General features: G+C 37.4%; 1 protein-coding gene across 1 annotated transcript; it reads left to right on the top strand.

The window, feature by feature from the left end:
• The first annotated feature begins 1,004 nt into the window (after window positions 1-1,004).
• On the top strand, window positions 1,005-19,029 carry SLC7A9 (solute carrier family 7 member 9). The gene is made up of 12 exons (XM_032773359.1): window positions 1,005-1,109; window positions 4,865-5,012; window positions 6,369-6,611; window positions 7,557-7,682; window positions 8,040-8,139; window positions 10,421-10,465; window positions 13,268-13,391; window positions 14,697-14,800; window positions 15,570-15,666; window positions 16,523-16,672; window positions 17,410-17,584; window positions 18,965-19,029. Exons 1-12 carry the CDS (start codon window positions 1,005-1,007, stop codon window positions 19,027-19,029), a joined length of 1,482 nt encoding a protein of 493 aa, XP_032629250.1.
• Window positions 19,030-21,419: the final 2,390 nt, after the last annotated feature.

Genomic DNA, 21,419 nt, shown 5'->3' with positions numbered 1-21,419 from the left:
AAGTTCTCTCTCAGGTAGGGAGTAAGACACAGAATTGTAATAAAATCTGATGGTCCAAGTCCTGCAATCCTTATGCAGGCAACATTTTCATTGAAGCCTGACTATTTCATTCGGTCAATTACACTTAACTGGAGCTTTTTTAAACTAGACCATCAGGTTAGCAGACAGTGTTTCTTAACAGACATTGCTGCTATAGGTAATCACATGCAGAGGCATTATTTTGATTTCTAACACCTTCTTGTGAAAAACTTTTTTGGATCATTGAGCTGAAATAGTTACTACTGGCACAGTGTTTTGAACATTTAAATAGGGTGACCAGACATCAAGTATAAAAAAAACAGGATGGGGTGTGTGTGTTGGAGGATGGTAATAGGTGCCTATATAAGACAAAACCCCAAATATCAGGACTGTCCCTATAAAATCGGGACATCTGGTCACCCTATATTTAAAGTACTACAGAACTGTTAAGTAGTATTATTCACCATATACAAAACATTGACCAAGAAATGCGGGTAGTTAAAACATCATGTACTAAATGTATTAAATTACAACTGCAAAATTTATCTTCAACATTTTGGTTTCCAGAAGATTTAGAATCAGATGGGATTTTTATTTGACTAGGTTTGAGAGTACCAGAATCTGTTCTCTCCTAAATTGCAACTTGTTTCATCAGTTAACAATACATTACTTAAACATTCTGGGAAACAGCCTAGTCCACATTTCTGTACCTAGGCTGCGTGTCCAATTAGCATGATTCTTGAACAAATGAATATTTATGCATCTGTTAATGGTGGTGAAAAGGAGATGTATCAATATGCACAAGTGTGTGCATCTACTCTTTTGAAAAATGAGTTTTTACTACTATGAGGAAAAAGATTAAATTTTTGTAAAATGTTTAAATTCATATTTATATATTAATCTGATTGTAGAGAACAGTAAAATAAAGCTAAATATTCATTAGTTCTGTTTAATATCTATAGATATCTCAACATCAAATAAGCCAAATGGGTGAAGAAAACATGAGAAAAAGAAAGGGAGAGACTAACAGGGAAAGAGATGAACAATCCATCCAAAGTAAAGAGTCCAAAACTATGAATCTACAGAAAGAGGCAAGAATGTTTTCTAAAATATTTACCTTAATCAGAGGGTTGTATAGCAATGCTAAATGTATCAGAGACGCACAACTATTTCAGTTAGGCTGTGGTTGATTTCTGTGTCAGTAATAAGTAGAACTGGTTGAGAATTTTCTAACACAATATTTTCTGGCAGAAAATGCTGATTCATCAAAACAAAAAATTTTCAAGGAAATGTATCAATTTTTGATAAAACTTTTGCTGGGAAACTTTTTCAAGCTCATATAGGGGAGAGACACCCCAGGATAGCCAACAGCCTAGTGATTAGGGCACTTATCTGGGATGTGGGAGACCCAGATTCAAATATCATCTCTTGATTTGGAGTGGGGACTTGAACTGGTCTCTCTGATATCCCAGGTGAAAGCTCTAGCCATTTGACTATATATTAGTTCTCCGTCTGACACAACAAATATTTATTGATATGAAGTGGAACAACTCCAACACAAGAGATTGAAAGAGACACCTCAGAACAGCCTGGTGTTTAGGGCACTTATCTGGGGTGTAAGAGACTCAGGTTCATGTCCCTGCTCCAAATCAAGTAGAGAAGGGACTAGAAACTGGGTCTCCCACATCCCAGGCTACTGTCTATTTAGGTGACTCTTTCTTCCTCCTCCTCTCTAAAAATGTATAAGGTCCCAGATCTGATGTGGAACAGGAAAACTTCTGAAGTCTCAGAAATTGTTATCTCCCAGCTCTAGTCATAAATCAAAGATCCCATTGATAATATGAAAAAAATTGTATTTATCTAACTCAAAATCTGAAAACCACTTAAAAATTTGGTGAGCGGCACACAATAGATACAGTGACATATAGGGTAAACTTTCACAAGTGGCTAAGCCACTTAGGAGACTAAGTTCCCTGGACTTTCAATAGGTGTAGGCTCCTAACTCCATTAGTTGCTTTTGAAAATGTTACCCATACTGTCATGTATCTCAGTTCCTCATCCTTATTTGTGAGGATCTTAACTACCCAATGGGTAACCAGTCAATTGCCATAGAGAATATCCCAGAACATTATGGAAGACACCAGAGAATTCAACATTGTCACTCGCCCTTCTCTAACCTGTAGCGCTCTCATTACACTGCTCACATGTTTTCAGTGCAGTCTTATTTCAATTAATATGTATTTATACACTGTATTCTCTAACCATTCAGAGGAAACTACAATATCCCCTCCAAATTCTTAGAAAAGATTCTCTGACTGGTCTCAAAGATCTCATGAATCTCATGGTGGGAGAGATGTTTGTAATCCAGGTTTGGTGGTGGGAGGGAGCATGAGGCATCAAAATATCAATGAAAAAGCAAAAGTCCATTGGTGGCAAACAGGGCAAACGAAAGAAGCCTATCCCATGGGGAAGATTTGATTTTTGGGGGGTGCCTTAATTTATGGTGGCTCAGAGTCACATTTAATCTTAATCTACACTTGCATCTCAGGCCACTTTAGAGTAAGAGAGAGCACCTCCAACATGAAGAAGAAAACTGTTCTAATCATCACTATTTTATGTGTATATAACTTCTAGTATAAACACGAAAGGGAGGAGAGAGACCCCACATGGAACAAGAAAAGGGTGTAATTCTTTATTTAGCAGCCATTTTGATTTCTTATCAGCTGAGAGTCACTGAAGAGTATTTTGGGAACTCCTTACAGGGATCAGATTTTCAGCACAGAATACCAAAACACTTACAGGACCACACAGTGGAACTGAATCTTAGTTTCTGAATCCGTGTTCATCTGAAGACCCTTACTGGCCAGGTGCTGAGTACGTTCAACTTCCATTGTCCACTTCATAGGAGTTGAGAGCACTCAGTACTTTGCAAGATCAGACCCTTAAACTTGTAACAAGCCTGGTACCGCGCAACTTGCATCCTTCCAGCAAGATCAGCATTTAGGAAAGGTATGGCTATTTGCTTCAAACACCAGAAAGCTGCACACTAATACAGAAACCACAGTATTCAACTCACACATTTTTCTAGTGTCAGTGGTTACAAACTGATTATATATATCTCAGAATACTCCAAACAATGCTTAAATCATTTAATAGTTTGTGTGCAATAAGTTTCACATTACAAACAGGCATGGGGGTGCTCTTTTAGAGACATGAGTATATATGTTTGTTCTGCTCCCCACTTACGACATAACTGCATTTAGTAAGGATAAAGGTGAATGTGTGGCACACTAAGCTGTAAATTATGCAGTTAATAGGTTCAGTTTTAATGCTCCAAACAAATAAGCAAAGTACACTGTAATCATTATCCTTAAGTTAATTATAGATTGTCAGTTGTTAGAACAAGAGAGAATCCTGAAATACTGCAGTGAGAGAAAAATTCAGTATTGGCCAGTATGTCTGGTTAGTATTTGGAACACATCACAGGATCTCACACACCGCTTTTTATTGCGGACAACAGTAACAATATCATGAAAACTAATAGCATTTTGTTCTCACTTACTTCCATTCACTTTGTCTTCTAGTAACAGGACTGCAAAGAGTTTTTTTGGCCCTGAACATGACGAAACAGGCATGCTGGAACAGTATGTTAGGACTGCATGTTCCTTAACCATCCACCAAAACTGTTGACTCTGGCCAAAATCCAAATGAGTAAAAATCTTCACTTCAATAGCATGATCAAAATACAGAAAATAAATGGAATCCTACCCAATTATGACAGAACATATTCTTAGTCTGAAAGTAGCAACTATAGAACACAGTATCCGGGATAGGATTGCTGTGCATTGTGTTCAATGGACAGATCAGATTTGCAGAGAAATGTAGTGGCACTCAGCTTAAGATCTGCTCGCAGTCCCATGTTTCTACTATAATTATCAGCTGTGAAATAGTTAGAATAGTGACATAAATTATCAAAATTTCCATGGGAGGAGGAAACCTATATTAGTTAGGCTCTGCCTCTGCTTGTCTCCTTGTCAATAAAGCAACCAGTAGTCATGGGGCAAGCAAAGGATCATATAATAGTTAATATTTGAAATATTTACTTCTAAGTTTACCTTCCCTTATAGTGCCCACTCTGATATCAGATGAGAGCAAAGTTAGTAAATTCCACTGTCTAAAATTAATATCTATGTCTTGTCTGATCAGGATTTGATCAGGCTTCTTAGAATTTTAACCATGTAGGTTTCTGATTCCACAAACTAGTAACTAATTACTCTCATCAACTGAGCACAATTCTCTATTTTTTTATTTTCCCTCAGCATGGCCCCGTTTTTCTACAGTGAATGCTGACAACTATCAGTGTGATATGTGCTTTGTACTAAGAAACAGAATATAACATATGTCTTGTTTAAAACAAAAAGCATCTCAAAAAACAGAAGCAATTTCAGGACTATTCTAAAAACACAAGCCTGATGAATAAATTCAAAACTGTTTTGCATAGCAGTGATCTATGGCCTATGAATATTCGCCAACAATCGTTGAGGTCTACTGTTGTCTTTTGCCATTTCAATTTATTGTATTTGTTTAGATACACAAGGTCATATTAATTGAGTTTTTGAGAAAGGTGGCCATTATGCTGCATTATGGCATGTAAACATGTCTTAAAATAGCAGATATGCAGTTAAGTTGTGTACATGTCTATCAATAGATCAATAAACAGAAGTTGCTTGTGTGATGCCAGAAAAATTACTAATGGTGACTGCTCTCTCTCATCTAACCGCATAAGGTAAAATAGCACAATAAGTTATATCAAGTTACCATACTGGAATATCTCATTCATTTCAAGGTGGGCCTGATCAGTGGGATCTGCATTATTGTTGGTACAGTTATTGGCTCAGGCATCTTTATTTCTCCAAAGTCGGTACTTGCCAATGTTGGAGCTGTGGGGCCTTGTTTAGTCATCTGGGCAGCCTGCGGAGTTCTTTCTACATTAGGTAAGCAAAAGAAAGGAGAAGTATTTAATTTCCAGTTTTCCTCTTGTATTCCATTATGAAAATTAGATGGTTTGCTCACATCAAACCAAAATGCTAGCCAGCCACTGTGTCCAGTGGTTGGGCAAAAACTTGCCACAAATTAAGCTATTTAAAGAACATTAAGTATCAGAAGAAAATTGTACAAGTCAAATTTTCACTTGATCTTTAGATCTAGCATCCTATTTTGCATATCCCACCAAACGGGAGCACAAACAAGACATAATCTGCTCCCACTGAAGTCAATGACAAAATAACTCAGTAATTTCAATGGGAGCAGAAGGCCCACAGTGCATACCTACCTCCACAATTTCATTGTGCAAAGCCCCGTTTGCAGGTGTAAAATTAGAGGCTAGTTTTTGAAATTTGGCCTTAAATAGGTAATATTTACATAAGATGTTAAACATTAAAACTGGACATAAATTTATAGTTTTTTTATTGTTGGGCTCTGAGCAAAAGTGATGCAACTTTCAGCAAGTTGCCATCCATGAGCAATAAGCTCAGGAATGCTAACTGTATTTGAAAGCAACTCCTCATTGTGCTTGGTGACTTGTGCTGCTTCTTTTCCTCAGTTTTCAAACTACTAAGCAGTACTGGGTGCAGTTTTCCTTTAGTCTGTTGTTTCCTAAGTTTCTAAACAAAAAACGAAAATAGAAATATTTGCCAAAAATATCTTACACTACCTGAAAGTCCAATATAATAAAAGGTTTAAAAAACAAGGAATTAATCCAAAAGAATAAATTAGGAGTAAATTTCATGTTATAGATTAAAATTCTGAGTATGTAATAATTTAAAATATGAGTTTATTATAATGTAAAGAAATTAGCAATGAGTTTGTATTGGAATAAATGAGCAATAAATACAATGCAATTTTGAACTAATTATACAAACATCATGGAGTGAGGAGGTAAAACTCTCTCCTCTACATAGTCTGGGGAGACCCGTGTCTGGAATATTGCTTTCAGTTCTAAGCAACTAAACATAGTTAAGTTAGCAAGAATTGTTTACAAATTGAGTCTGCAAAAATAGTCTCAAATTAAGCACTCATAAGTATAAGATCTAATCAGTAACTTGTTAGTTTTCAATAATTTTCTAACTTATGGAATTGCCTTTGGCAAATTATAAATTTTTAAAAAATTCGGTCACCATTTACTTATGATGTTATACAAATACAATGAAATATAGCATGTGTTTATAGCCATTTCCTTCATTTTATATTAATTATAACATCTCATGAGCTAATTAAAACCTAACATAGCTTAAAGAAGTGTATGAACTAAAAGCACTAGACTATTAACTGCATTTCTTCTTTTTGTTCAGGTGCGCTATGTTTTGCTGAGCTAGGCACAATGATCACAAAATCAGGGGGAGAATATCCTTACCTTATGGAAGCATTTGGTCCTATTCCAGCATATTTGTTTTCCTGGACTAGTTTATTGGTCATCAAACCCAGTTCATTTGCTATCATTTGTCTCAGCTTTGCAGAATATGCTTCAGCTCCTTTTTATCCAGGCTGTGATCCACCCGTTGTAGTCATTAAGTGTCTTGCAGCAGCTGCCATTGGTAAGATCCCTATTTTTTTTTTTAAAGGGGGCTGAGTTATGAAACTGTGTAGCATTCATGAATTATTTTTTCCAGGAAAGTAGTAGGAGCCTCATCTCTTAAATATTAAAACCTAATATGCACAGAAAACTATACAGAAAATTGTATTAGTGGGAACAATTCTGCATTGGAAGAGGGCTAGACTTGATGACTAATACCTAATATATTTAATATCTCTGATAACACTGATAGAAAGGGTGGGTTTAACTTAAAGGAAGCTCCACTTATAGGGTTAGAAGGTCTAAACAATCAGGTTTCTTCCTTAAGCAGTTAGCTCGTACTCAGTAATAGGGCTTATAGATAAGAAGCATGTGTATCTCTAGGAAACAATGAAAAGAACAAGATGGTCCAAGCTTGTATTTTGCTTTCTAGATCAGTGGTTCCCAAACTTGTTCCGTTGCTTGTGGGCCGGGCCGGTTTGTTTACGTGTCACATCCACAGGTTCAGCCGATCGCGGCTCCCAGTGGCCGCAGTTCGCTGCTCCAGTGGCGCAGGCTGAGGAACGCACTGGGAGCCGCGACCATCCGAACCTGTGGATGTAGCAGGTAAACAAACCGGCCTTGCCCACCAGGGGCTTTCCCTGCACAAGTGGTGGAACAAGTTTGGGAACCACTGTTCTAAATCAAAAAAGTTATCCCAACTTTTAAAAATAGTTTTCAAGAGAGACTGCCAACAAATCCTCAGTTTCAGAAAATTGTTCTCATTTAGAACAATCCATCAAATACAAGAAATTTCAATAATTACATGGAATTTACAAACCAATATAAGAAAGAAACAAGATATACAGATTTGGGTGTCTGAACTGAAGATAAAAAATTATATTGTGAATGTGTCTTTAAATTCAATTATTGTAGTGCTATGATTTATGGCATTTAAACTGAGAAATATAATCTTTATTTCCCCTAGTGATTATTAGCACAGTGAATTCACTGAGTGTGAAGTTGGGGAGCTATGTTCAGAATTTTTTCACTGCTGCTAAAATGATCATTGTCGTGATCATTATTGTAAGTGGAATTGTTCTCCTTGCAAAAGGTAATGTAATTTTTGTTGGTTTTAGATTTACAAAGATAGTAACTTAGAGAGTACTTTTGTTTCTGCCATGACTTGCTACTGGATCATTCACTGAAAAACAAAGCAAACAAGCAATGATCAGATTATTCTAATTTAATATGGTTTTGATACCAGATCCTGTTGACTGCCCTGTTGTCTTTTCAGAGGGAAAAATTCATCATTACAGACCAATTAGGAAAAAAGTTACTATTTAAGTGTTCACTTTAACTATCAAAGTGCTATACAAACTAAAAGTTGATCATGAAATGTTACTTTCATTCAGTGGTGATTGTTTCATTTTGCCTCAGCATAGTTCAGTATCAATTGTTTCATTTGCAGGAAAAACAGAAAATTTTAAAAACTCTTTCAATGATACTAAAATTTCTGCTGGTTCTATCAGTTTGGCATTTTATAATGGACTCTGGGCCTATGATGGATGGTAAGATTTTTTTATTACTGTTATCAATTACTATTTAAGAGTTTAACTGATTTTATCTCTTCTTGTAAAACTCAGACGTCTTATTTGGCAAAGCTGAAGTTTGACTTCTTGTTATGGAGAATAATTGCAGAGAGCATTGGAAAAAGAGCACTACCACCTTAAAGTAAAACCAAACAAAGCACCATGCCCTAGGCGGGAGATACCTGACTAGACCACAAGAGGATACATGGCATAAGGTGCTCAGATACTGTGGGGGTGAAGCTGGTATAGGACCATAAAGTTACATTCTTTCCATTCAGAAATTTGAGCCATTGCCCTAATATCACTTGAAGTTAGTTTGTTTTTAACCTCCTCACTCTAGCATCACATACAAAACATTTTTCTGAAGTTGTATGAATTTTAGTATTCAAGAAATGTCAGACTGATCTATTAGCATTTGAGACTGAATCTTCTTTTAATTCAATGAACAGATATATCCTGAGTAGAACATAGTGCAAGCTTCTATACACTGCTTCAATCCTACTTTGGTGGGACCATCTCTACAGATTTGCATGTCCTTAGCCTCTCTGTAACGATCACCAATATGGGCAATCTATTAGTGCCAAATATATATGTGGCTATGGATATATTTATAGACTGTGTATGTTATGAGTTCTTGATATGAACTAGGGAAAAATGCATTGGATTTTTCAGCCCATGTGGTTCATCTTTTATTACTATTTACTTCATGTTCCATTTCTCTTGTACTGAAGAAAAACAAGGAGCCCCTCCAGTGTCCAAAACAATATTTCCATATTCCCACATGTTTACCCACTGAACTCTAAAGCCCTAGCTAAAAGTGACTGCTTTATGTTTAAAATATAGGAAATTTGGATGCTTCTACGTTTATTTTATAAAATTATTTCCCCGCTATCCAACAGAAAACTACAGAATAGTATTTCCCAATACTTAATTATTTTAACCACCCAAGAAGTCTACACTTTCTGAATATATTTATGCTTAAATACCTTGCTGAATAGGGACCTTAATCTTTCAAGGTTACATTTTCAAACTCAAATGCCTAAAGTCAGACACCTAAAATCCATTATTTAGCTAACCGCCTAAAGCTTATTTAGATGCTGAAATACTGAATTGAATGTTTAATTTTAGCCACTCGGGTTTGAAAATTGGTCTCTAATATCTGTAGATAACTGCAAACTCTTTTCACATTTCTATCAATCACAGAAGCATAAAAAAACCACACCTGTTTCAATCCTCTACAATTATGAGCAAAAAACAGAATAGCTTAAAAAGTCTAGTGAAAATGAATATTTTAAATTTGTCATTATGGTGGTTTCAAAAACTTTATAAAAGTTTTCATGAAAGCCTTGTGGATAAGAGATTATATAACGTATTATTTAATAGCTAAATGATAGTATTTGCACTAAGGCACTAGGTAGGGTGGCCATACATTCCTTTTTTAAGCCCTGTCCCAGCCATTCCAACTTCTTTTTTTTTTGGTGTGCAAAAGTCGGCATTTGTCCCATTTGCTCTGGTTGACTTGATCGATTAGCAAGAGCAAACAGGAGAAATGCTTACTTTTGTCAAAAAAGTGGGGTGCGGTGCAAGGGAACATGCAGAGGGGGAAGTGGAGATGCTAGCCCCATGCAGGGGCTCGGGTGAACAGCTGGGGGTGTCCCATTTTCCCTTTGGGAAATACGGTCACCCTAGCACTAAGGTTTGTAGTTGGTGTACAAATTTTATTAGAAAAGATTCACATTTTCCAAAACTTGTGAAGGTCACAAGCAACCTTGTGGCATGTGAGCTTTGTTGAAAATCTGCCATTAATCCAAGCAATTTGTCTGTCTGATGTACTGGCAGTACTCTAGCTAGATTCTTACACTTTGGCAATTACACATTACTTGAGCAATACACTTTAACACCACACTGTGCTACAGCCCCTTCTACTCACAGCACTTACAAAAAAATCCACCCCCCTAAACCTTGCAATGCCATTGACATTCATCTCATATTACAGATGAGAAAAGTGAGGCATGGAGAGGTTAAGGGACTTGTCCAGTGTCATATAATGAAACAGAGGAAGACCTGGGTATAGAACCCAGATCTAATTCCATATTATATGCTTTGGTTAAGTTAAGGAGCTTACCTGGTCTACATTTTTTTTCTTGTTAGAGGTTGAATAGCAGCAACAGTGATGTCAGAAATAAAGACCTGACTTGCAAGTAATTTGGCATTTCAGGATCTGATTACGAGTAACATTCTGCTGATGGATTTTTTGCAGGAATCAACTCAATTACATTACAGAAGAACTTAAAAATCCTTACAGGTGAGACAAGCAACAGATAACCAAGAAAGCAAGAAAGGCACAATTTCTAATGCCACTATCAGATCATTAGAAGTCTTAATAGCATCTGCATATTTTACTCTCTCTCTGGTTAAGAACTGAGCACTCAGAAGTTTTGGTGCTTGTTCACAAAGGAATAATTTTATTAGCATTTATTCTGTTTTTTACACTGATTACTGTATACTTGTGAATCATCTCTAAGTATTCATTTCCAGGACTCTACAAGGCAAAGAGTACAGAGAATGAATGCTAATTAATTCTTTTCCATCCCCTTGCTGACTGCTACTTTGGATTTAATAGAGCATTTAATTTTTGGATTAGCGTCCACACAGATTTCAGGGAGGTTTCAATCTCATTATTATAGAAATAAATAAATAGTGGGGAAAGCCCCTCTATAGTAAACTGCCTGAATACAGACTATATCATTCCCTTCAATGTGCATACACAATTCCCATTAGGAGTGAGAAGTTGTGTTCTAAAGTCAAGAGAAACTACCAAAAGTTAATTCAGAAGTAATCGCAGGCCTAGAGACACATGCATCAAGCTTTCTAGTCTCTTCTAGAAAACCTTAAGCGTGCACAATAGTTACATTAATGACAATTAAAAAAAGATTTCTTCCCAACCTGTAAAATGGGTTTCTCAAAGTGTAAGTCTAGTAACCCTGACTTCTCTTCACAGGTGATTGACAGGCAGTCAGCCAGTACAGAAAAAGAAGAGGCTCTCACTACAAGAAGTCACTGCTGCTAGTACACACAGAGGAACCAGGAGAGTGACTCCCCTAGAATTAATTCACTAAGAGAATTGGTTATCATCCAATACCAACTATGTGAAACAACAACAACTAGGTGGGCATATGGACTACTGGAGTTACTCTCCCAGAGACCAATTTTACAGACAGGGAACAAATTCCTTTTCTGCAGCAAGTAGCCCCAGTAATCCATATGAGTGGGCTCTAAATATAAGTACCAGTCAGCTGAACTAGGATGGAAAAAACCTCTGTGCCAAGACTCTTTAAAAATATACTGGATTAAACGGGATTGTTGAATTTAGAATGTGTTGGCCAAAATTTGCATTAGATAAAGGCAACAACATCCATATGCTTACTAAATTTTAGTTAAACATCTGCACTTCCAGATGATCATGTAAATCTTGTTTACAGAGGCTGCCTCCTCCCCAATTTTCCTGCCCAAGAGGCAGCCTGTCCCTTGGTCTTGATGGGCTTTTACTTTGTTGAATCCACTGAGAAATCTTTGATTTTCAAAATGCTTTGCATTTTTGCATTACAAAACAATCTCAGTGGTAATCAGTCGACTGAATGATATTATCTTCCCTATGCAAATGCTTGAACCTGGGCAAGTACATGCAGGATCCTTTCCTTTTGAGACATGTTTGGGAAGTCAAGACTTTTGAGGGGGTAGGGAACTCTTTTGGAAAGGAAGAGCTTTCAGACTTTAAAGAATGGCCGCTTTCCACAGGGATTCTTGTTCTTGTGGTCCTTAGAGAGGGACTGACCTCTGCAGTTAGGCCAAGTGAGAGAGGCAGCAGCTCTGGAAACTTTGGCTTTCAAGCCAGCTCTAGATCAATGAAGGCACAGGGGAGGGGAAGGCACCATCAGAGGGGAGCCAGCAGCAGGATGTCTGAATGTGGGGAGAAACTCATGTGCTTGTGGTGCCAGGAGAGACCAACATGGAGGGCTTTACTTTTATTTCTGTGAGCCAAGTCAGAAATAAGAGACTATATGTTTATGAAAAAAGTAGCAGACATCTGTATTATTAGACTCAGCAGTCAGCTGGGTCTTCAGGTGGAAGAGAGACATGCCCAAGCATTTCAGGCCATAGGTCCCTTCTGTATCTGCTTACTGGCCACTGCAAAAAGAGCAGCTGATAAGGTCTAATTTTTACCCATGGTTTTGCATGCATTTTCCCAAGAAAAAAAGTCCCTGCTAGGAGCTGCACATCATGCTCCTCATGCATGAGGCAAAACAGAAACTAGGCTCTATGCACAGTAGCACTACTCTGCCCTTGTGGAAGGGAACTCTCCTTTTCTTCTGACTCATCAGCTGCCTGCCAATCACCTGTGGAAAGAGGAGGAGCCATCAGTATGAATTACTTGAGGTACTGGTTGCAAAAAGGAATACCTGTGAATGCAAACTTTGTAAAAACAAATTTTATCAAACTGTAAGAGGAACAAAAATGTTTCTTGTTAAATGGAAATAAAAACAGGGCAGGCTGGGGATTTACCCATTCCCCAGCAGTTGCAAAAATCCAGTAAATATAACATATTGTTCTAGTCAGAGCACACAGAGCATTGATCTGCTCTGCCAGATACATGTGGGTCAGGTACAGTCAGATCCAATTTGTATGAAGTTGTGATTCACCTTTGCATCAATCCCATGAGTGAATAGCTACTATGTTATTACATGAGAACTAGAAAATACATGCAATAGGAATACCCAACTGGAATTTCACTTTATTCAACTTAGTGAAAAATGAGAACAAATAGCATAAATATTGAAAAAGGAATTTAAATTTTAAAAATTCCTTCAATTTTAATCATCCATGATAGCATAAATAACACAGGTACTGAATTCCTAAAAACGTGATTGTGCTGAACAGCGATCCTTCAGTCTTAACACAATGATTCATATACAATATTTACTAGTTAAGATATCTGTGATTTTTTTTAGAATCCTAAATTTGAACTAAAACAGGAAAGAGTCTACAGTCCATTATAAAACTGCATAGTGGTTTAGAAATGCTGATACTATGTTTTTACATTCTGTAGAAATCTACCACTTTCTATAATCATTGGAATCCCATTGGTTTCAGTTTGCTATGTTCTGATTAATATTTCATATTTCACAATAATGACTTCAACAGAACTTCTGCAGTCCCAGGCGGTCGCTGTGGTAAGCAACTTTTCATTTTGTGATTAGAAGTACCAAGTGAGACACTATTTTTGTTGCAGGGCTGAGTCCAATCATAAAAAAAATCCTAACTTTCTCAGCTTTCAGGAAAGAATTTTTCACTACCATTGTACATTTTTTAACTCTATCAATATTTTAATTATGTCACAGAGGTAAACATATCTTTTTGAAATTGGTTTGTAGAAAGTGACAATTTAGTATGCATAAGACATCTTATCTTCTACAAGAAATCTTCAGTGTATTTGCCGTTTAGCGATGCTCTTACTCCACAATGCTTAGTGAGGGGGACATGACAATTATTTTCACTGGTAAACATCTGAATCCCTGGTTGTATCCATCTCTACATTAGTTCTGGGGGGGAAGAAACAATTCATGACATGCTGCATTCTGCATGCACAGTACAGTGAAGAAGAGCATCCAAGCAGAAATACTTCATATACCAATAAACGTTGTACCTACAGGCAAATAGACACTTGCTCTTAGAGAGCTGGATTCTGTCATATTTCAATATCCTGTTTACTCACAAAAATGGCTGCAGAGCAGAGATTGATGCAATGTGCATGCATACTTTACTTCAAATGCAGTTAGGTAATCTGATTTTAAGATTACTAGTCTTGAGTGTCCCTATCAATATATTATTAAATTATATCTATGGTATCAATCAGCTACTATTAAATTGATCAAACTGGATCAACACTGACAATATAAGCCTGCACAAGTATCTAATTTGATCTCAAAAGCTAAGCAATGTCAGGGCAGAATGGCAGGTTACCCAGAAAACATAGGGTACTTAGGAAGAAGTGATATGGTGGGCATTAGTGATAAGACATGTAAGAGAGGCCCTGAGACTCACCTATATTTAAGTTCCCATGCCACTTTTGGCAAAAGTAAGGCTGTTTGTGCAGGTATCTTGATCTGATTCCAATTTGACATGTTTAGTATCTAAATTTCCTCTACTTTCAGTTGGATGTGATACTCTTAGATTCTTGTCTTAAATTGCTGTATAGTAGCATTGGGTCATAGTAACACAACTATTGTGTTGTAGTCTCAAGGTTCTTTCATTAGAATGGTAGGTGAAATAATTATTGTATATAGTTTGCAAAATAATTTGGGATAAAAGCACGCTATGTAAAATTATATTAATATAGATTTTTTGAAAGGTAAAATATATTTTTAAAGTTCATTTACTATATATCTGATTGGTTCCTACCCCAGTGGAAACACTACACAGTGGAAAAATGATAGATGTTATATTAACATGTCTATATTTTAATCCTCTGCTCCCAGACATTTGGCGATCGGGTCCTCTATCCAGCTTCTTGGATAGTTCCTCTCTTTGTGGCCTTTTCTACAATTGGAGCAGCCAATGGGACCTGTTTTACTGCTGGCAGGTAAATTTCAACTCTAAATAGCAGAATACATAATTGGATTTACAGATAGACGTTATATAATGTCTTCTAAGTCAAGGGCTTAATTTAAACAAATGATTGAAAAAAATACCTGCAAACTTAGTCATGTAGCCCACCCTCAGCAATGACCAGTAGCTATGAAAGGTTGAGAAAGTTAGAAAATAAGGGATTAAACATTTTCCTAAAATGCCTGTAAACAAGTACAGGCTTCTTTCAGCTAAAAAAACCAGTTCTTTAAAAATAACAGTCACCTGAAAATAAAAAATTAAAGGTTATAACTTGAACTAGTTTTGTGCATGTACAAATATTTGAGAGGTTTGCAAAACCTCATACTTCACAAAGTTTCTAAATCCCTAAAATCATACAACATGAAATTACATTTGTGCTGAAAGTGTTGTGATGAATTTTTTTTAAGAGAGAGGAAAACAATGGTTTGCTCGGAATTAATGAACTAGTTTCACTTCTGTGCTCAATGGAGTTAGGCACTTGCTTTGAAAGCAGTTATAATTCCTCCTCCACAACCAGTGTGATTGTTCCCTACACTTTAGCAATATTAAATTAGCCTTGATGCACTTGAGAAGCATATATAGATATTTACTTAGTTAGATACAGCCATATAAAAATATCGATATTAATAGTTAAATGGCATTCTGTGAAGTATATTAAGTATTTGGAGTTATCTGAAAAATAGAGCCACTTGAATCTGTGTAGATGCCCCACTAACCAGCTTAACGTGTTTTTGTTTTGTCAGACTTGTTTATGTAGCAGGTCGCGAAGGGCACATGCTAAAGGTGCTGTCTTACATTAGTGTTAAACGTTTCACCCCAGCACCTGCTATCATATTTTATGTAAGTATGAATGCTAAGCAAAGAAATAAAATTTTCAGCTAAAAAAATCTAAAATACTCGGATGTGAAGTTACATTGGCTCTTCAAAATGTCACAATAGTGATCTCAACATGCTATCCCTACACATACTTTCATGCACATGTAGTTACATATACAGGGAAATAGCTAAATATTCTTTTATACATCAAAAAGACTAGGTAATACATAAAAACAGATCAACTTCAATCTAACTCCATACCAGATGCAGATTCTCCATGTTTTAAAGTTCATAGAATTGACATGTTAAAATGCAACTCCTTCAGTTTTAGGAAAGAAGGAGTGACAGTGAAAATCAGCTATGTAGAGTAAAATTATCTTGATGGTCACCCTGTCTCACGGCAGGGTTTCTGTGAATACAAGAAATCTAGGATTTTTTTTTTCCTGTAAACTTTTATGGCCTGTAAAATAGGTGTCATAAATTTGACAGATTCATTATGTATATATGTAGCATCAATACAAACACTTCATCATGCTTAGCAAGTAGGTTTATACAAGCAGGAAAGAAGATTTGTATCGTGTTGGCACATATCTTGCAAGCACTTATGCACATACTTAACTTCAAACATGACTTTAATGGGATTACTCATACTCAAAATTAAGCACGTTTGCAGGATCAGGCGATTCTCAGGAAAGAGTGCCAAGTACGCTGAATTTTTGCTGAATCTTCACCACAAAGCATAACAAAAAACACACATACTCCATATATGGGATCAGTTTGAATGTAAAACTGTCCCCTCTATAAAAGTGAGAGCACCATTCTTCCTTGCTAAACCGACCATTTTATCCAGTCTACATTAATTTTCATATTTTATTTTTAGGGTGCCATTGCTATTATTTATATCATCCCTGGAGACATTAATACACTCATAAACTACTTTAGTTTTGCTGTCTGGATATTTTATGCTTTGACTGTATTTGCACTCATAGTTATGAGATTTACAAGAAAAGAGCTCAAAAGACCAATCAAGGTAAGTTCAGTACTAGAACACATTTCTAAACATAATAAAAATGAATCAATCATGGTCCTCATGATGGTACGAAAAATAGCTCTCCACTACTGGTATTCATCCACCCCCATTAACAAGAAGGCATGGACTTGTCCAGGGAGTTTGGAATATTGAAAAACATACTGGAGAAGTCAATCCCCTTCCTCTGAAGACCGTTTTGTCCCAGGAAACTACTTAGTATAGTTCCTTTTTCTGTTCCCTTGAGAATGAACAGAGCGCCAGGCAGAGGGTCAGAGAAGTACAGGTCTTGGCATCTTGTCCATACTGACACACCTCTGCTGCCTGCCATAGTGAAAGGGTGAGGGAAAAATGAAAGAAAACTAGCTGCAGATAATGAAGAAGGGGTGGGAGGCTGCAACCAGCGTGACCATGATAGGTCAGAATGAGTTGGGGGCAGGACCCTTCTGGAGAGTTCATCCTACTGAAGTTCAGGTTTATGATTTACAGTGAATTCATTACAGTTCTCACAGAGTGGTCTTGGTCAGTGACATAGCCAAACTGACCCTCTGCTGCTGCCGACCCTCTCAACCACTTCACTATTTTCCTGAACACTCTTCTGAATATTCCTTAAAAAATATCAGTAACAAGTAGATAAAAATAACTTCTCACGTTCGACAAGCTATGTAGTAAAGGTATGCAATATCAAGAAAAAATGGCCACAGAATTTGCTGAATACTTTTATGCTTTGTCTATTACAGATACCTATCGTCATTCCCGTCTTAGTGACAATAGTCTCCATTTTACTAGTTTTAGCTCCAATCATCAGTGAACCTGAATGGGCATATCTCTACTGTATTTTATTTATTCTTGGAGGACTTATATTTTATGTCCTTTTCATTCATTTTAAATTCAACTGGGCTCAAAAAATATCAGGTAAGTATATATATTACAAGTGATTTGCAAACAAAGATTTCCGTTAAATAAGGAATACAACAGGATACCTCTAAGATGTAGCAACTACTCCTTTCTCCCCTGAATAAAAATTCTCTTTATATTCAACCATCACATCTAACTTACACAGAGAGAGGCATGATCTTTTGATGTAAGCATAGCAAAAATTGCTAGGAGCTATTGAATTCTAATTCAAGCTCTTTGGCACATTACATCTTTGCTTCAGTTTTTTCCTGTGTACAAATTGAGATAAAGATTTGATGAGATTTAGTTCATAAAATGCTTTGAAGAAAAGTTAAACATATCAGTGCAAAGGCGATATAAAATAGCTTACCGCAAGTTTCCACTGGCAATATCATTTTAACTTTGTTTTTATTTAAGGTGAAATTTTGAACCGTTCAATTCCCCTGGGTAATTTAGAAGTCGAAATAAATTGGAAATGCCCTGGCCAGTAACTGAAGTGACTTTAAATACACCTAGCTATTTTCTGTTCTGGCACTTACCTTGCACTCAGATCTCTTTCAAGATTTAGTGTCTTCACAATCAGTCTAACAAAGACAAAATTAACAGCAAGAAATGGAAACTAAAATGACAGCCTTAGAGCTTGTGTACGGAGAGTTAGTGTGCAGCAAGCTGGGACATAAATATACAATGCACTAGTTTGCCATGCGCTGATTGGACATGTGGACCCTGCTACCATGCACTCAAAATTCCACAATGTGCAAGTGAGAGGAAAATGATTATGTTTTAGCAGTGCTCTTACAAGTCTGATTATGAAGTGACTTACAGTCTTCTTTAAAAGTACAATTCCTATCTATTTTCTGGGGGAGATGGAAGATGCAATGAGACACTAAAGAAAGGGAAAGTGGGACTGGTTCTAAAAGGATATAAATCCCACAACATATTGGTATTCCTTAAAAAAAATCCATTTGTCCACAAAACTAAAGTTACTTTATATTACATAATGCAAGGTAGCGTGGTCTACTACAATGAGCACAAAACTGGGAGCCTCGAATTTCTGAATTAACATCCTAAATCAGGGGTGCTGGAACAATTTGTACACGGAGGTGCAAAGAGCCACTGAACCAAACTTTAAACCCTGTATATGATGGAAACCACTTCAAGCCAGGGGGTGCTGCAGTTTCAGAACCTATGTCCCAAATCTGCTACTAACTTACTATTTGGTCATAGGCAAGTTTTGTCTTCCCCATCTGTAGAGTAGGGAAAATAAATGCTTATGCATGTAACATTACACTGAGTTACTGAAATGGTGTAAATTCGACCTAAAATATATAGTTAACATTGCCAAAATCCTTTTAAAATTTGTGTTAAACATCTCTAACCACAGCAATTTATTTTCAGGGCCCACCACCATGTACCTTCAGATGCTTCTAGAAGTTGTTCCGCCAGAGAAAGTTTCTGAATAAAGAGATTTGATTTCCAGTAGTCTATTTTTAAGTACTATAATGTTTGTGAGGCAGCTTGAATAGTCTTAATGTTTATGCTTGCTAAATTCAGACTTTTTCATCCTAATGTGCAGTTTTATTTTTGCAACAATTATAATTTATAAATATGTTTTCAGTATTATCTTAAGATGAGAATCAGAAGTTTTCTGTGCCTGGAGTTCTATCTAGATCTGGATGGCATCATTGTCTTGACTGCTATTCTGCTAATATGTTAAAGTGAACATAACATATTAGCAGATTGCACATATGTAATAGGAACTATTTTCAGCTATAGTAGTGGTAAATAAAGATAAATTCATTCACCAGTAAAGGAGTTCATCCGAATCCCTCCTCTTCTGCCATTCTGCTGAAAGGATTTATAGAATGATCTATCCGGAAAAACAGAGGCAAAGCATAGTTAAAGCCTAAGTGCATATTAGGCTGACTCCAACCTCAGCGTGTCAGGTAGATCAAAAGCTGGAAATCCCCAGAAGAAAAGACAAGGAAAACAGAAAGTGAGGGTTGCAGGCATGCTTAACTAGTGAGTAAATTTCTTTTGTTGATTGTTTCCCTTTCCTTCCATCCTGATGAAAGTATAAAACACTAAGCAGACAATGCAAGAAATATTCTAAGCAGTCGGAAAAGGTCACCCAGATCCTGGAGTATGTCTCCTTAGTCAAAGTTTTCTAACTATTCAACAAGACCTTAGCCATGTTACACGAGAAATAATCTGCTAGGAGCAGAGACCACTCATCCTCCAGCTTGTGAAGTTCATGAAGGCTAGGTTGTGGAAGGGAACAGAACCTTGACAAACTTAAGTCTGGGCAGGGAGAAAGCCATCTCAGTGGGCCAGAGTGTCTAAGAGTTCACAGAACTAAGTCCTCTGTGATCACCTGGGGAGGGATTAGAAAAAGATCTCTGCTTTGTCTGTCCTGATCTTCGGCAGTAAGAGAATAGGAGGGAACGCATATCTAAACTCCTTACTCCAATCCCAGGAAAAGGCATCCCATTTCATGGCCACAGGATCAGAAGAGTGGGAAGCAGCAGCAGCTGGGGAGGTTAGGTACTTGTAGGCGAACAAGTCCATTGAGAGAGTTTTCCACCTATGACTAAGTGAGATGTATACATCTAGCTGCAAACTCCATTTCCCTTGAGATAAGAAATTCATTATTTGATCCCAGCAGGAGACTGGAGAACTGGAGGCCCAGAAGCAGACTGTGGTCTTCCACTATCCCACTCCCTGACCAAAGAAAGAACAGAGGTTTGTACAAGAAGAAAGATTATGTACTGTAAATGTCAAGTGTCAGAGGGCTAGCCGTGTTAGTCTGGATCTGTAAAAAGCGACAAAGAGTCCTGTGACACCTTATAGACTAACAGACGTATTGGAGCATAAGCTTTCATGGGTGAATACCCACTTCGCCAGATGCATAACATGCGTCACTTGAGTCTGACAACATGGGTATTCACCCACGAAAACTTGACTCCAATATGTCTGTTAGTTTATGAGGTTCCACAGGACTCTCTGTTGCTTTGTACTGTAAATGCATGCTCAGCACACCAGAGCTAGAGAATTTTGCCTAACAGTACCATAAAGGGGTGGTACTTGTGCCTCGTGGCCATGGCTCCTCCTCTAGCTGTATGAGGCAGTGCCGCCCTGATCCCCCTCAGGTCTTTCGCACCAAATGCCCAGAGACTAGACTCCGATGCAGAGGGGGCAGATGGTGGATCATGGAATACACATCTGCATCACATCTTGGAGAACCACAGTTACAGTATGCAACCTTCTCTTCTTTTTCGATTAGATACAGCCATGTATTTCATTTCCGTGACTTGTAAGCAGACTTAGTCCCACTTTGTGCAGATCCTATTTAAACAAGGCCTGAAGGACCACCTTCCCAAATTTTGCATCAGCTCTTGATCCCACAATAATGGCATAATGGTTCAAAAAAGTATGCATTGATGACCATGTGGAAACCCTGCAAATATCCAGTATTGAAACATCACTTAAGAACGCTATTGACATAGCTTACACTCTCACAGAATGAACTTGCACAGTACAGGGGGTGTGGCTGAAACTTTCGTATGCAGATCTGATGCAGGAAAAGACAGTTACCTTTCCATAACTGGTGTTCTTCGAGATGTGTTGCTCACATCCATTCCACAATAGGTGTGCATGCTCGCCATGTGCACTGGTGCCAGAAGTTTTTCCTTTAGCAGTACCTGTAGTGGAGCGCCCCGAGCGACCTCTGGAGTGGCACCGCTACGGCGCGGTATCTGAGGCGTTGTGTGCTCCCCCCACCCTCAGTTCCTTCTTGCCAGACAACTCCAACAGCGGGGAAGGAAGGTGGGACGTGGAATGGACATGAGCAACA

Source organism: Chelonoidis abingdonii, chromosome 19 (assembly GCF_003597395.2).
Source record: "Chelonoidis abingdonii isolate Lonesome George chromosome 19, CheloAbing_2.0, whole genome shotgun sequence".
NCBI lineage: Eukaryota > Metazoa > Chordata > Testudines > Testudinidae > Chelonoidis > Chelonoidis abingdonii.
The sequence above is the reverse complement of the archived record's forward strand: the minus strand, read 5'-3'. Positions and strand labels throughout refer to the sequence as shown.

Bases quoted from the DNA above. Each gene is read 5' to 3' on its own strand.
- SLC7A9 (XM_032773359.1), top strand. From the start codon at position 1,005: ATGGGTGAAGAAAACATGAGAAAAAGAAAGGGAGAGACTAACAGGGAA. The intron at 1,110-4,864 runs GCAAGAATGTTT...ATTCATTTCAAG, and splicing joins CTATGAATCTACAGAAAGAG to GTGGGCCTGATCAGTGGGAT. The intron at 14,801-15,569 runs GTAAATTTCAAC...TTGTTTTGTCAG, and splicing joins ACCTGTTTTACTGCTGGCAG to ACTTGTTTATGTAGCAGGTC.